Source organism: Esox lucius, chromosome 8, assembly GCF_011004845.1.
Source record: "Esox lucius isolate fEsoLuc1 chromosome 8, fEsoLuc1.pri, whole genome shotgun sequence".
NCBI classification, from domain to species: Eukaryota; Metazoa; Chordata; class Actinopteri; order Esociformes; family Esocidae; genus Esox; species Esox lucius.
In genome coordinates, this window is record NC_047576.1 from 18993876 (window position 1) to 19009605 (window position 15730).

The following is a 15730-nucleotide window of genomic DNA, read 5'->3' on the forward strand; positions in this document are numbered from 1 at the left end:
TTGTTACAAAATACTTGTAACTTTTTATTTAACATTCATCCTTTGACCCTGATCAAATCAATAAGCCACACATAAAACAGTTTAAATAAAGAAAATACAATCTTTATTTAAATAACTTGTGGTGGAAGCCAAAGATAAGTATACACATATAAAATAGTTTTTTTAGTGTGTTCTGTTATGAGAAAACTCTGGCATTCACTATTGTGGAATGGAGTGCTCTTGTATTTAAGACAATATATTTGTATTTTATTTCACATTTATTTAATCAGATTAGCCACTGTTGTTGAAACCATAAAGATTACCCCTAATTTAGTACTGATTTATGGAATGCACACTGTAATGGTGACAGTGTTTCATGAGACCTGAGTTTCTATTTGCAACATTCTTGACCCTGAAGAAATAGGCCACTCGTCCACACAAAAAGCTTTATTTGCATGAGTGGTGGATTAAAGATGTATGCACTTACAAGCGTATAAGTCTGCTAAATAAATTTAACATAAATGCAGTTAAAACTAAACCTAAAATGAATATTTACTTAGTTTGACATTCTAATTGTAAACAATTAGCTTTAAATTTGTATTTGATTAATAATAAAATGATTAATATTAAATTCAAGAACATCTGTAATGGAGAAATGTAACTCAGGCAAAGTAGCCCCACATAAAGACATTAATACTGAGTAGTATGATGGCGTTGGCATTGCAGACATTGCGCCAAATTGGTTCTTCATCAATGTTGGTTAGTTTTAACTCCAAGGCATGTTTCTCCTCCAGGGTTAACTGATTTTTCTTATGCCCAGACAGTCCACACAACCGCATTCCCATCCGTTTCCAGCATGGCCTGGCATCCTGAGTCTCTTCCCCAGTGCTAGAATCAGAAATTGTGGGTGGTGTTCTGAGCTTTGCATCCCATTGATCGATGAAGTCAATTCGATGCTCCTTGCTGTGTCTTGTCCACCATGTCAGACGATGGAGCTACAGGATGATTGAGAAACGCAAATGAACATGTTATAAAAAGCAATGTAACCTATGTTTTTTGCACCCACTTAAAGACAAACCAGCTGGCCTGGTGCTCATGTAATGCTGCAGCATGGGTTTGAATCCAGCCCACTGCTATATCAGCAAAAATTCTATTTCCACCACTTTTCTGCCTAAATAAATATAAGACAGCTTAAAGAAAATGTCTTCATAATATGGACTGTGGAACTTAAGCACACCAGATGTGTGTGCTATTGTAGAACCTGGATTTGTAACGTGTAAAAGAAATTGCAGAAAATTATGGTATGACATTACAATTGGATGAGGTAGTGCACAACAAACAGGAATCTGGTTGTGTACATGAGCACTGCTTTTACATATCTGAATACCAGATATGGTATTCAGCCATTTTATGATTAGCTTGTATGTAACCCTTACGTGGTAATCTGGAATCTCCGGAGTGGAGAGGCTGACAACAGTGATGATGAGGCCAGTGAGAGCCAGGAGAATGAGAGCAAAGTACAGGTAGTGAACATCCCGAATGAAGGCTGGCCGTATGTCCACCTCGCCACAGGACGGGGTGCCATACACAAACACCAGCACCATCTGCACCGAACCTACTGTCAGGCCCACAATCAGACCCCAGAAGGCTCCCTGCAACAGTTAGCCATATCGAACACACAAAACAGGAGAGTGATTTGTATGAAATCTCATCAATGTGCTTTCTGACATATAGAATGAGGCCAAAGTGAACATGTCCGGTGCTTTTGTAACTGCCAGGAATCAATGACAAAAATATTCAATCAAGCTGTCAAAATTGTGCTGGTGATGTCTGAGGTAGACACAATTCCAATCTGGCCAGTCAGTGTAATTTTGAAAATACTGCATCTCTATGGCAAGAAACATTATTTACATTATTTATGAGTTTCATCTGAGAACGTATCTACAAATGTACAGTACACATAATCCCCTCATCGAAAATCTGACCTGCTCATTGACACGCTTCCAGAAGATTGCCATAATAAAGACTGCAGTGATTGGAGGAGCCAAGTAGCTGGTAATGGCCTGGATGTAGTCAAATAGTTGTCCACTGTTGGCTGACTGGAGGATTGGGATCCACAGGATGCTGAGAACCACCAGCACTAAGATAAATACCCTGCAGTGGTGCTCACAGAAAGGAGGTACATTTCAGTCATTTGGAAGATGCTTTTATCCAGAGTGACATTATTGAGGGCATACATTTTCATATTCTTCTTTCATACCGACCCCACAACCAAATAAACGACCCTTCCTTTGTAAAAAGCTTAATGGAACCAGTGACAGTGATGGCAGCACTTAACATTCATTGTATAATGATTTTATAATGCATCCTACACATTCTTTGCTACTCTCATGGAGCCTGAGTAGAAAGATGAAAACTATAGTACAACCCCGTTTCCGAAAAAGAACAGAAGAGTCTTTCAGAAGTAAAAATGGGAAGAGTGAAAACACTGTGAAAGACTGTGCAGGCAAATAGTGCAAGAATTTAAGAATAACGTTTCTCAAATGAAAACTGCAAAGAGTTTTGGGATCTCATCCTCTACAGTACATAATACAATTAAAAGATTCAGAGAAATCTCTGTACACAAGGAACAAGGCTGAAAACCAGTATTGGATGGCTGTAATTTTTGGGACACTATTCTTTAGTGGAAATCACTGAATGGGCTCAGGAACATTTCTGAGTAATATTGTATAGTAAAAAAAAAAACACTACATCGCTGCAGCCACAAATGCAAGTTGAAACTGTACCATGCAGAGAAGAAACTATATAAAGCAGATACAGAAATGCTGCCGCCTTCTCTGGGCCCGAGCTAATTTAAAACTGTCCTCTGGTCTGACTAATCATAATTTGAAATTATTTTTGGGAATCATGGACACCGTGTTCTCCAGGCTAAAGAGAAGAGGGACCATCCGGCATGTTATAAGCGAACATCTGTGATGGTATGGGGGTGCATTTGTGAACATGGCATGGGCGACTTGCACATCTGTGAAGGCGCCATTAATGCTGAACAATATATACAGGTTTTAGAGCAACATATGCTGCCCACCAGACAATATCATTTTCAGCAAAGTCCTTGCTAATTTCAGCAAAACTATTCCAAACCACGTTCTGCATGCATTACAGCAGCATGACTCCATAGTAAGACTCTCGGTGCAAAACTACTAAACTGGCCTGCCTGCAGTCCAGACCTGTCACCCATTAAAAATATTTGGCACATAATGAAATGAAACATAAAACAAAGGAGACCCTGAAATGTTGAGCAGCTGCAATCCTATATCAAGCAATAAGGGGACGACATTTCACTTTCAAAACTACAACAAGTGGATGCAATACAGTGGTAAACATGCTCCCGTCCCAACTTTTTTTGAACATGTTGCTGGCATCAAATTCAAAATGGGTATGTATTTTTCCAATTACAAAATAAATTCTGTTTCAACATTTGATATGTAGTATTTGTAATGTTTTATAATAAATATAGTGATAAATGATTTGCACATCATTGCATTCTGTTTTTATTAGCATTATACGCAGCGTCCCAACTTTTATGGAAACAGGGTTGTATAAGGAACACCACATCATCTTAACTACAAATTAAGAATTGACACATTGAACAGAAAAGCTGTGAGATATGTGCAACAAAAATGCTTGAAAGATTCCCAGAAAATTATCAGGATTAATAGAGAAGAGTAAAAAAAACACATTACCTACGGTGCTGTAAAAAAATAGAAAAGATTCTAAAATCTTACCTACTAACAAATCGTACAGTGTTTTACGGTTCTGTTTGATACTTGAAATCACTGACACCCACATTGAAATATTTTGCTTGCATAAGTATTCAAATCCAAATTTTGGAAGCAACCAGTTCATACAGATGAAAGAATTGCCCCAACAAGGACACAACTACCTTCCCATTTGCCCCTACCTCTACACAATTACAGTTGTGGTCACAATTTTGGGATAAAAACCCAACTGCATTACACGAAACAGGCACTGCTAAGAAAATGTTGTTCCTCAAAATGAATCACTCAATCAAAAAGGTAACCTGTGAGAGGTTAACAATCACTTCGAAGGAGCTACAGAGTTAACTGAGGCATAAATGGATGGAGTAAAATACAAGGAAATACTGCAAGAGAACCTGCATTAGTTCAGTAAAAGATGGAAGATTGGGAGAAACATTTTTATTACAAAAATTTCAAGGCCAAAGCAACATTAGAGTGTCTCCAGAACAAAACAGTGAATACTCTACATTAGCCTTGTAATGAATACAACATGGGAAGGCAGAGTATTGGTTTTCCACACAGGGCGTTGTAGATGTTTATTTTCAAATACACAGTAGGAGTAAGATGTCACGTTGACTTGTATAGAAAAATGGGTCAGAAACATGGAATGTAGAAATGCGGGCAGACAAATCCAAAGGTTCAGGTAAAAAGTGTATTCCTTTAAAAGGCTACTCAAAAAACAGGCTCAGTCAAGTTGTAAACAAAACAATACCTCACAAAGACATAACACAAATGGCCTGAACTGAATACTAATTCTATAATTCTAATGAGAGGAGTTGTGAAGGAACACAGGTGCGATCATGGCAGAGGGAGTGGGCTGCGTCCAGGAACAACATTAAAACAAAAAAAATTAAACATAGTGAAAAAGGAATTGCACGAGAATTAACACTACAAAAGACCTGAATGGAACCAAAAATGAAAAGGAGCCTTACAAGGTCAGTAATCCCATCAAGAATCTGTGGCACTATTTCAAAATAGTCATCTGCAAGTGTTATCCAACAAACCTGAACAGACGGTAACAAATCTGCCGACATAAATGGGCCATAATCACAATGACATTGTGTGCACATCTGGACAATACTTCCAAAAGGCTACTTAAAGCTATAAATGCAGTGAAATGTGGTTTTTCTGAATGTGTGGTGGTTGAATTCTTATGCAAGCAAAAAATAAAAATAATCTTAAAAATATGCCCAACATAAAACCAACATCACTTTTAATTGCTTTTGGGTGTCAGTGTTTTAAAAGAAAATATAAACAAATTAAAAATTCCAATGTACCATGTGAAATGTAATAGAATGTAAGAATTGGTCAGAGGTGACTAAATCCAGTACTTATCCCACCTCCCGGAAAGCCTCAAGCGTTTGATAAAATTTTATGTTGGTGATGATACAAAATCCTTGGCAATTTTATAAACTACAATTTCTGTAAAATGTCCTTTTATACTAAACATCTTTATTCAATGAAGATTCGAAAGAAGTGTGCCACAAAAAACAAGGCCTGAGCAGGTTTGTTCTGTTTAGAGACAGCTTGTGAACTGGTTTACTTGTGTAAAGTGGACATTTATTCAACAGAGGGGCTTAACCTACCTGCCCACCATCATGAGTTCTAGCTCGGAGGCCTGTGGCCGGAACCTCTGCCAAATGTCCATAGTGAAAAGGGTGCTGCTGCTGTTGAAGATGGAGGTCAGGGAAGACATGAGAGCAGCCATCATTACTGCAATCATCAACCCCCTCATGCCTAGAAATGATTAAGAGACAACAGATGAAAGAGTGATGTAGATTTACAAACATTTTCTGGAAGTTACATAAGACACACATTCCTTGATGAAATACATTCTACCCTTGATGAAATACATGTCAATTCTGTCATGTGTTTGAATGTCTTACCTACAGGCATAAGTTCGACCACTAGTTTGGGGTAGGCAATATTGGAACAGCCAACGGCGGCCCCACAAATTCTATTGCACTCAGTCGGATCGACACAGCCAACCTCATCTGCAGGCATAAAGACACAAGATTCTGTATGTATTAGGACACTGTACAATTAAAATAGTAATTGTCAACAAATGTTTTCCCCCCAGAGAGATCTAGCGGCCCAAGACACTGCTTCGCAATACAGCTGCGCCACTGTAGCCAGTTCTTTGAATCCTGGTTGCAGCATATCAGCAGTCCAGCAAAGGGCGTTTCAAAGTAGCGTAGCACCGCCCGTGGATGAACGATGGATTTCAGACAGGGCTGCCTCCTCGACACGCTCTGGTGACTCCTTCTGGATGATCGGGGGCCTACAAACTCAATCATGGTTGATGGCCATTGAATGCATTCACTTCCGGTGCATTAGTGCCAGTGAAAACTTCCTGGTTGAGTGAGCAGCTTGACAAGAAACAGTGGCTCGCTGATATGTTCATCTGAGGATCAAACTTTGACTCCTCCAAACCTTTTTGTTTTTGGAGTTTTTGAGACATAGCTTGGCTCAAATCACAAAATTGAGAATGGAGAATATACACATACATATTGTCATTCTCTATATACAGTGCGCATAAGTTTGCATACTCCGGCAGAAATTGTGAAATATTGGCATTGATTTAGAAAATATGACTGATCATGCGCAAAGACTTGAGCTGGACTACCTGTGCAACCTGAATGGGCTACAGGTACCGCCTCATGCTACCAGTAGTGACAAGGACACTAGCAAACTGCAAAGATAGAGAAGAATCAGTCAGGAAGGATAAGGAGAGAGCAAGTGTCTGTGGCCACCAACTGCAAAACCATTCCCTTTTTGGGGATTGTCTTGCTGTTGCCTCTCCAGTGCACCTGTTGTCACTTACATTTGAACCAAAAAAGGTGATATAGATTCACAGTCGCTTATGATTCCTTACTGGACAGACTGATGTCCCTAAAGTTTAATTGACTTGGTGCTATACTGTGATGATTATTCCAGGAGATTGTTGTGGATGTGTCAGCCATTGCCATCCATACAAGACTTCACCAGCAGAACTGCAGAGAATAAACTGCAAGTTGCAAACCATTAGTTAGCATTAGAAACATTTTAACCAGATTACAGTACCAAAAGGTGCATGCAGAGCTCTGGAAAAAGGAAAAGGTCTTGTGGACAGACGAGAAAAAGATGAGCAAGTACCAGGTAATGGCAATAGGAAAGTGCAGAGAAAAAAAAAGGTTCTCAGCACACCACCACATTTCTGAAATAAGGTCAAGGGGGTGGTATGGCTTGGGCATGTATGGCTTACTGGTCTTAACTTAAAGATGTTGCCCTAAAATAGATAAGTATTGACATTTCTAATTGGTGATATCAATATAAAGTTTACAAAAAAACCTCAAATGCTATGAATCTTGAACCTCATTTTGTTTGATTGTTCAATACTATCTTTTGTAACAGGAAGTCAAAAAAGAAAACAATTCACTATACCAATGATCACAGAGAACACTGTAGAGTACAGTAGGTCTTTGCTTAACTCTCTTTTCATGTAGCTGCCATGTTAAGGTGCATGTTTAATCCCCAGCAATATACAATCAACCATACATTTGACCTGCGAACCATACATTCGCAGGTCAAAACCATGTAGACTATTGCTCAACACATTGCCCTGAAAGTTAACTTCATCGTATGTTCAAACCAACTTTAAATCTCACATATTATCATTGTCTATATATTTTTTTTAAACAGCTGGCAAGGTGACAATTAATTGATAACTTCTCAACAGCCTCACATTAAAGCTGAACAGAGCTCCATTCTCAGGTGGGTGTGGCTTGAGCCTCGTAACTTCAACAAAGTATACAACTCCCTAACAAGCGCAATATGATTGCTGTATATTAGATTGAAGGACAATGCTAGAACTCACCTGGGTAAAGTGCTCTGCTGATCATGCCAGGCATCACAATAAAGAACATAGGTAGGACTTTCAGGTAACCTCCCAGCACAGAGCCCCCTTTAGCGTGGGACAGGTTCTTAGCTGAGAGAGACCTCTGCACTATGACCTGGAACAGATTAAGACAAGGTCATTATTTATTAGGGTTAAGGCAAACAACATGCACTCCCAGCTGCGCCAAATCACTCATAAGTCAAGGTTGTGCAACCACAATCATAATGTAGCAAAGGCATTGTGAAGACATCTTCAGACTCACATTACTTATGGCACTGTGTGTAATGACACCTACCCCATATTCAGCATATAATATGCCTACATAATATATTGAAATAACACATTAGGCTTGACAATCATTTTATCTCATACCTGGTCAGTGCACCACACCCAGGTGGAGAGGACCGTGAGGCCAAAAAGCAGACCAGGCCAAGGCAGGTCCCCGGTCACTGGATCTCTGAAAATGTGGAAGGCATCGGACCGGGGCAGATGACATGTAGTGTTGGGCACAGTTACTGTGGGGATGGCCTCCTTGTACTGCTCAAGCAGACCTTCATACCAACCCACCTTGTCAAAAGCTAGTTTAGGGGTCAGTTTTGAAAAGGAATACAATAAACCAACATAGAAGAAATACGTTAGATAAAAATTTTGTAGAGATTATTATTTTTATTAGTAGTATGCTAATAGACTTTGGCCCCAACTATACAATACATATGGATTATCTGATTCTCTTACTGAAAAACAGTACCTATAAACATGAGTACAAATGCTCCTACGACCATGATGACCGTCTGCAAAGCATCTGTATAGATAACTGCGGTCAGCCCCCCTGGAATCAATAACAGCAAAAGGTCAAATTAATAACAAAGAACCCTGTGGAATTGATGAATAAAGGTTGAAAAGTTAAAAGTTACCAGCTATAGTGTAAATGGTAGTCACTAGAAGAAGCACTACAGTGGAGAGATAGAGATCCCAGCCCAGGGACACTTGAATGAACAGAGCGCCAGAGAATATATCTGTCTGTCCACAGAGATGACAAAAGGAATATTCAGCAAAAACTCTGTACTGCCTTATGTAAATGATCTGGTTACTTCAAAGCGATAATCTTACCGATATCTTGGTAAAAATATAGAGAATGAGCGAGAGGACACTCATATAGATTCTGATGCGCTGGCCACCAAACCTCTTCTTCAGATACTCTGGCATGGTTACTACACCAGCAGAGATGTAGACAGGCACAAAGATCCAGCCAAGAGCTATGAGGACCCAAGCTGCCTGTGAAACAAAATACTCATAAATGGGTAATTCTAAGTTTAAAAACAATGGATATGTGCTAAGAATAAAGGCCTTTCAGCTACAGATGGAAATGCTGACAAACTTTGCTAGTAGGTGTTTATTTGCCATAATCCATTATCTTGGTGTTTTTAAAATACATAATATATATCACTTACATTAAATTCAAATCCTCCGACAGCAATGCCCCCTGCTGCTCCAGTGCCAGCTAATCCAATGAACAAACCACTGCCAACATTACTGGACATCAGAGAGGCCCCAATCTGAGACATTGGAACAAAACTTTATGTAAATTGTCTTTGGATATGATTGTTAGGTTATTCCCATTTTGTTAATAAGAAATTATACGCAGCTTTTGAATTGCAAAAGCATGTTACAATAAATCAAATGCTTTTGAAATCATCCATGTTATGTGAACCCAACTCCGATTTTATTATGAAGAGATACTATTTAATTATTAAATTAAATTAAAATATTCAAAAGAAACATTGAAACTCTGACAAATCATTTTGTGAAAACAAACACTGGTTCTGATATCTTCTGGTGTTAACATTCCTAACACGTCACCCTGTTGTTGAAAATATTATATATAAATATTATACAATATTTTAACAAAGAAATTATTTCCATTAGCTTGCATACAAGTTACAATGTCCTTGTCATCTCATCTCATCTTCATCCGCTTATCCGGTATCGGGTCACGGGGGCAGCTGCTCCAGCAGGTGACCCCAAACTTCCCTTTCCCGAGCCACATTTGCCAGCTCTGACTGGGGGATCCCGAGGCGTTCCCAGGCCAGTGTCGAAATATAATCACTCCACCTAGTCCTGGGCCTACCCCGAGGTCTCCTCCCAGCTGGACGTGCCTGGAACACCTCACTAGGGAGACGTTCTGGGGGCATCCTTACCAAATGCCCGAACCACCTCAACTGGCTCCTTTCGATGCATAGGAGCAGCGGCTCTACTCAAAGTCCTCACGGATGGCTGAGCTTCTCACCCTACAATGTCCTTGTCAAAAAGCTATTTACTGTATGGATCCTAAGCAGGGTTGGTTAGGTTACTTTTTTAAATGTAATCCATTACAGTTACAAGTTCCCTGTCCACATCAGTAACGTAACTTTCACATTACTCAAAATCATTAACGATTACTTTGAATTACTTTTAGATTACTTTCATATTAAGAGACATTAGAAAAATAATAGGAATTGCGTATACATTGAACACCCTTTGCGGGATCAGTCAGTGTTAGAGTTTACATAGATGGCCAAAAACGGAATTTACATTTTAACTTATGGGTTTTGTACAGCGACTTTAGAAAAGGTTTCTAAGCCATTGCTTTCTACTTCAATATGATTGGCTTACATCTCTACATAACACACTAATTGGGTCTGTCAGATATTCAGTCGTTCCAATGAATCCAATAACCCTCGAATCTTGCTGTTTATCTGAACATAACTCAAAATAGAAGGATGTGATAACCTTTTCTGTTATTTGTTTTATTCATGTTTCTAATTGCTTCAAAACATTGGTGAAAAATGCAATTTCTCAAAAAGGGTATTGACATTGTTGTATATAAAAAGCAGGATATCCGTAGCTTTTCGCTGGTACATTAACAGTAGTGATATTTTGCTCCACAACAGCATTGTCAAAACGGTGCAGAAACCCCAGGCACGCGAACGCAAAAACATTTTACCCGCGCGAACGTAACATGATTATTAGGGCCACCAGCAATTGATTTTCAAATCGCAAATGATAGAAATAAACTGTGGTTACACCTGCACTCTTAGTTTAAAGTCAATGTGTCAGCAGCCAATGATAACCAATGGATGCAATATTATGAGATGCAAAGCAAGCAGAATCACATGGCCTACCTGTATGGAAGGAGTTGAGGTGGTTGCCTCAAATGCATATCATCATCCTTCCGCAGAGTGCTTCCCAACACACCTTTTCTCCTAAATATCGTGATTAATTCCATATGTTTTATCTTGAAGGCAGCCCATGTTAGAACTATATAACAAATAGTTGCCTAATCTTCAAAAACATTTCCTGTCTGAGTTTTTCAGTGCTACTTTTCACGGCAGTGTTGTTCGTTGCATTTGACAAATAAACCTTGAAACGAACAATATATAACACGAAGTAGGCCTATCGCCTATCATTGTTCTGAGAAAGATGCGTCGAGTATAACTACCTTTAAATGAGTCGGCTAATATAGATACACAGTGTTTTTACCAATTAAACTAGCGATTCATCAGTCACTAAACTGCTTATGCGTGTCCATGTTTTCGCGCATGATGATCACATACGACTGAGGAGCTCAATTGTTATTTTGGTTCAAAAAACATTAAATAATTTTTTTTTTTTATAGTTCAAGCTATAGTTATTTCGCGCGTCTATTGTTTTGAAGTAATCCGAAAGTAATCAATTTATTTTTCAAACGTATCTGTAATCCGATTACAATATTTTAGTTGATAAATTGATTACTTTTTTTTTGTAATCCATTACTCCCCAAATGTGTCTATAAACCCAATCTTGTAATGTATTTTATTTCTGTTCTTAAAGGAGCATATATTTTTTGTCTGGTTACAAGAAAGATTATCTTATCCCATTGGCAACAACACAGCTTTTAACGATATGCCTCAAATTGTTTACAACGGCCCATTGAACCATTGTGTCAATTGATGGCAATACTTTCTTTAGTAGACACATAACAATCTGAGACAACTTACAGGCCACCATGTCATAGATCTTCCAGCCAAGAAGTATCCACCCACAGTCCCACTGTTTGCTCTGACAGAAGACTGAAACAACAGATTAATTTACATCACGTACAAAACTCTATGCACTCATTAATAAGCACAATTCTACTCAGCAAATACTTTGTCTTCACTGCCTTAAAGGGAGTATGTACTTACCCATATCCCCACAACAAGAACAAATGCAAAGTAAACAACAATTACAACAATATCAGGAGCTTCCAAAGCAAACTTTTCATGTAATTCAGGCACTGAAGTCATTGTCGCATGACTAGGTGTTGAAGTCATTTTGACAAAAATAGGGAAAAGCGTGTGAACTTTGAGGCTAGCATGAAGCATGTCAATGATTAATCTTCTTATTATCAAGACAGTATGAAACCCCATTCATTGGTTACATATAACCCGGAAAAAGCTTCCGAAATTCCTAATCAATGAAAGACAGCATCTTCCATGCTCTGTTGTTGTACTAGAGATGTATTTCCTCATATGGTCACACAATCATATGTAGTGTAACGGAGACACAGGTCTATTTAAATGGTGAAATGTTTCCACGTAGAAGGTTACTGAGGGGACAGCTAGGAAAATTAGTGCAAGTTTTAAATGACTATAACATGGAGATTGGGTAGCAAAAACAGTACATTATAATGGCAAGTGTTTCTGGGTCTACACAGGTATTTACATAAGTATCTAAAACACACTATAGGACAAACATGTACTAGAAGCATCTGTTAATGCTAGACTCCTTTCTCGTAAAATGATGGGAGGTTTCATTAATGAGAACAAACTCAAAAAACTGTTTGGGATATTACTATTTATCCTGTTTTACCTTGGCTAACACAATGAACACAAAGGACAGGAACTGTGGCAAAGTTGACTTGCTCACACATCTGCTTCCCAAAAGGGATTCATCCTTTGTTTGCTCTCATCCTCACAGGTCCCTTTCTGGGACCTTCTCATCTGCGTTGTGGAGAGTGCAGACTGAATCACAGAACCTAGACATTATTGTATTGAACACAAAACATTTTGTAGGAAATGACTACACTTACAAGACATTAATTTCAAAATGTAATCATAAGATATTAACAAAATGTAAAAGTTATTTGTAATTCCCTACAACTTTCTGAAATCGCACAGACAGGCATAACTCATATTCTGTATATATGTGCACAGATGCCTAAATCTTGATTATATGCGATAATGGTAACCAAACCGGTAAAGCTGGAAAGGCTGTGCCAAAAATGAACTAATACATGTAACCTATGAATACTTGGTCATAACTGCAATCACATGAGATATTCAAACACTGCTTATCCATAGTATCTTAGAGCACTGATTTAGACATACAGTACATTGATTTCTAAATAATAACAAAAACTGAATGGGGAATTAAAGGATTACTCAACCCAAAAGTGAACATTTCTAAAGATATTTCCTAAACCTCAAAAAGGGCTGCAGTTTAAAAATATCCAAAAACATAATGGCAACAACCTCAAACTCTGTCAGATAAGTCCCATTAAGTGTGTATAAAATATACATAATTAGATTACTGGGTTGCCAAAGTAAGGTAAGGTTCTCAAACTTGCATTTGGGGCCTGTGACTTGGCCTGAGAAACCGTGGAAATGACTTGAGTAACCAGTTTGGCGTTGAATGCAGTCCAAGTGGAATACAACCTCAGTGAACTGCAGCCATACCCACATGCCCTTACTGCCATGCAATTCATAAAATAATCCCAAAAATCATGTCATTAAAAGTAGGCACACAGTCTGATCCAGTCTGAGCCTCTCAAATTGACTGTGAATCTGACTAAAGTCACGATTTTTACATCATGCAGAAAGATAATCTATATTCTGGTTTAATTACTTGAATGGGATCTGTGCCACAACATCTAAAATGTTAGCATATGAAAAGCGTGCCAGCGACTACAAAGAAAACAAAAAAACAAAGAGGATTGGAGTCATATATTGTACATAAACTAAACAGGGCAAGGAATCAGATTTCATCCTCAAATAAAACACCACATTATTATTCTGATCAAATTTATTACCAATATGGGATAAAGATGATGTAGATTTACAAATAATATGATATACATTAGGGGTATGTATACATTGTGAAGTTAAATACAACAGAATCTACTTCTTCCAGAACTTGCTGTAATCATCTGCTTTAAAATCATCTTCGAATTCCACCGTTCTCGGAGTAGTACTTCCCTTCTTGGGATCCCGCTTCCGTATCCGAATTTTCCTTTCCTCCTCCGAGAGTGAAGTAATATCCACGGGCATCTGAAACAGGGATAAAATACAAAGTAATCGCTATCTATCCCGGAATCTGATAGCAGTAGCATTCATGACTCCCAAAACAGATCAAGACAACATAAGTGCATTGACTTTATTTCATTTTTAGTTCAAGGATGCGTACCATTAGTATCCTCTTGGGCTCTCTGTATTTAATATTAATTGTGGAGCCATCGGGTTGAACAAGCAACACAGGGTAAAGTCTTTCATACTTCTGGCGAGTACATCGGGCAATTGATGTCTTGTTTGAGTTGTGCTGGGTGCAAGTTGTGTGTAAAGTTGATGCAGGAAGGAAATGCCTCAGAGCAACCACCTCTAGTAAGCACCTGAAAAGACAAAACATTTGCAATAACCAACCAATTAGGTTAAAGAAAAGATCTAGAAGCTAACATGAGTGTAACACAAATGTAGTCTGGTTAGGTCAGTAGACCCAATGTCTAATTATATTAAGATCCTATTAGAAGCTGCAGAGTCAACCTCAACTCTGATTCAGGATTTATAAACCAACTAATTAAGCAAAATAAAATAAAGAATATACACTATAAGATAATAATAGTTTTGAAAGATTAGGGGAGACCACCCCTTTCCAAACGTGTTAGTATTTTTATGTCGATACAACAGGATACCGGCAACGTCAGGGTGCTAAACGTCTCGGTAAACGGTTTTTGTCAAAACATGTTTATTTCAAAACAAAAATGTATTTAAAATTACAGGACAAGCACTGTACTAGCATATTTAAGGTCTAGCCAAAACGTAATTAAAAAAACCACTAGAGCAACTTCGGTAGTTAGCTAGCTTATTTTGCTAACGTGTGCCTTTGTCTTTAAAACCAGCACGTAACTTTATTTACCTTTTTAAAACACCTTTGGACGTCCATGCTTTCAATGAAGCCATTTCGATTTTTAGCTTCTTTTTTTTTTTACTCAACGGAACATTGATTAGGAAAGTGGTGATAGGAAGGTCAAGAGTTACATGCGTTCTCCGCTACATTAACGACGTCGGGAAACAACAGTCATCATAATAGTTCCTGTCTGTGACGTATTTGTGATATGGTCGTTCCTATGAGAATAACGTCGTTGTTTTTAATCTGTAAAATAAAAAACCTTTCCAACAATGTTTTATATTTAGTATTATTATAGAATATCAGTGATATTACAATGACATGCATTACTGCTGCCTACGTACAGTACAACGTCTGCAATTCCCCTCCGTAATTGCCTGACGACTCACCCTGATGGTCAGACATTCAGAGCGCTACAGATATGTCTGAAACATTAAACTGTCTGTAATGCTTTGGAGGTTAACAAATTACAGCAAATACCAATATAAAGTGTCTCAGTAAAGTGTGCCTTGGCCTAGTTTCTATTAGTCTCTTGAACTCTACTGGAGGGATGAAACAACATTCTTCAAAAAGGTATTCCCTCATTTGATGTTTTGATAATGGTGGACAGCGCTGTCCATAATCCCCCAAATATTTTCTATTGTGTTGAAACCTGGTGACTGAGAATGCCATAGCAAACATTTTATTGTCATCAAACCAGTGTTTCTCAACCCTGCTCATGGAGGCACCCCGCTCTGCATGCTTTAGATTTTTCCCTGCTCTGTCACACCTGTTTCAAGTGATCAGCCCATTATCAAGTCCTTGATTAGCAACATCAGGTATGTTAGGGCAGGGAGAGATCTAAAACATGCAGAACGGGGAGCCTCCCGGAGCAAGA

General features: G+C 38.4%; 2 protein-coding genes across 2 annotated transcripts; both read right to left on the reverse strand.

Moving 5' to 3' along the window:
* Positions 1-127: 127 nt before the first annotated feature.
* Positions 128-12045, reverse strand: slc5a9 (solute carrier family 5 member 9). Its single transcript, XM_010872049.3, has 13 exons — positions 11877-12045; positions 11691-11762; positions 9126-9230; positions 8785-8949; positions 8589-8694; positions 8423-8503; positions 8047-8252; positions 7654-7789; positions 5684-5791; positions 5384-5534; positions 1965-2133; positions 1416-1631; positions 128-974 (listed from the first exon to the last, which is right to left on the reverse strand). The coding sequence occupies exons 1-13, from the start codon at positions 12003-12005 to the stop codon at positions 642-644; spliced, it is 1977 nt and encodes a 658-aa protein (XP_010870351.2). The 5' UTR covers positions 12006-12045; the 3' UTR covers positions 128-641.
* A 1692-nt stretch (positions 12046-13737) lies between these two features.
* Positions 13738-15025, reverse strand: mrpl55 (mitochondrial ribosomal protein L55). The gene is made up of 3 exons (XM_010872048.2): positions 14863-15025; positions 14137-14338; positions 13738-14000 (listed from the first exon to the last, which is right to left on the reverse strand). Exons 1-3 carry the CDS (start codon positions 14904-14906, stop codon positions 13851-13853), a joined length of 396 nt encoding a protein of 131 aa, XP_010870350.1. The 5' UTR covers positions 14907-15025; the 3' UTR covers positions 13738-13850.
* Positions 15026-15730: the final 705 nt, after the last annotated feature.